Consider the following 801-nt stretch of genomic DNA (forward strand, 5'->3'; position numbering starts at 1 on the left):
CTCTGCTGGAGGCAGTGCCGCTCCCGGGACGTCACCCCGGTCCCACAGCTGCGGGAACACGCTGTCCACTTGGTCCACTCCCCCCACCAGGAGGCAGTGGCGTCCGCGCCCGCCTCCAGGCTGTTGGACACGGGGTTGTTGTCCTGCTGAGAGACCCGCAGGTTAGGGGCTAGAGCGCCAGCGGGACCGGCCGCCGCCCTGGGCCCTGGACAGCACGGCCACTTGGCAGCCTGGGCTCAGGGGTCAGCGGTGGTCCCAGAGGGGATCCCAGGGAGTTGGGGGCCCCGAGTCCTTCCCATGTTGAGATCTGGAACATCCTGGGGTCCCGGGGACCTACCTAACCTCCCGACTTCTCTCTCCTGAGCAGCCCGGGGCCCAGCCCGAGTTCTGCAGGACACGCCCCCCCTCTACGCGCCTCCTGGACATCACTCTGAGGGAGGCGGTCAGCCCTCGGCCCATCCTGCTGGGTGGCCAGGGCTCCGAGTGGCCAGGGCCCCCACTCAGGGGCCAGTCTGACACGTGTTCCTGGCAGGAGGGGGCTGTGGGAAGGCAGCCCGGGACACTGGCCACACAGCCCCTGTGACATCCTCCCATCGGGGTGAGGGACCATGCTCCCCACTCACCGTGGCCCCAGTGGACGCCACGCCCCCAGCCACGAGTGCCACAGCCAGCAGGGACCAGGCCCAGCGTGAAGGCCGCCGTCCGCGGTCCATCCTGGGAAGCAAGGCCACCGTCACCCCAGGCCAGGCCCAGCTCCTCCGTCAGCTGACCAGGGTCCACCTGGGGGCAAAGCCCTCAGGG

The 801-nt window shown here is 70.0% G+C and overlaps 1 protein-coding gene across 1 annotated transcript in view; it reads right to left on the reverse strand.

The window, feature by feature from the left end:
- Positions 1-801, reverse strand: part of ADAMTSL2 (ADAMTS-like 2) — a 27,753-nt gene extending 26,952 nt beyond the window's left edge. The window contains exons 1-2 of the mRNA XM_014544221.1: positions 624-801; positions 7-143 (exon numbers count right to left, since the gene is read on the reverse strand). Of these exons, the coding sequence (XP_014399707.1) occupies positions 7-143; positions 624-713 (227 nt within the window). The 5' untranslated portion in view covers positions 714-801. The remainder of the gene's footprint in view (positions 1-6; positions 144-623) is intronic.

Source organism: Myotis brandtii, unplaced genomic scaffold (genome assembly GCF_000412655.1).
Source record: "Myotis brandtii unplaced genomic scaffold, ASM41265v1 scaffold357, whole genome shotgun sequence".
NCBI lineage: Eukaryota > Metazoa > Chordata > Mammalia > Chiroptera > Vespertilionidae > Myotis > Myotis brandtii.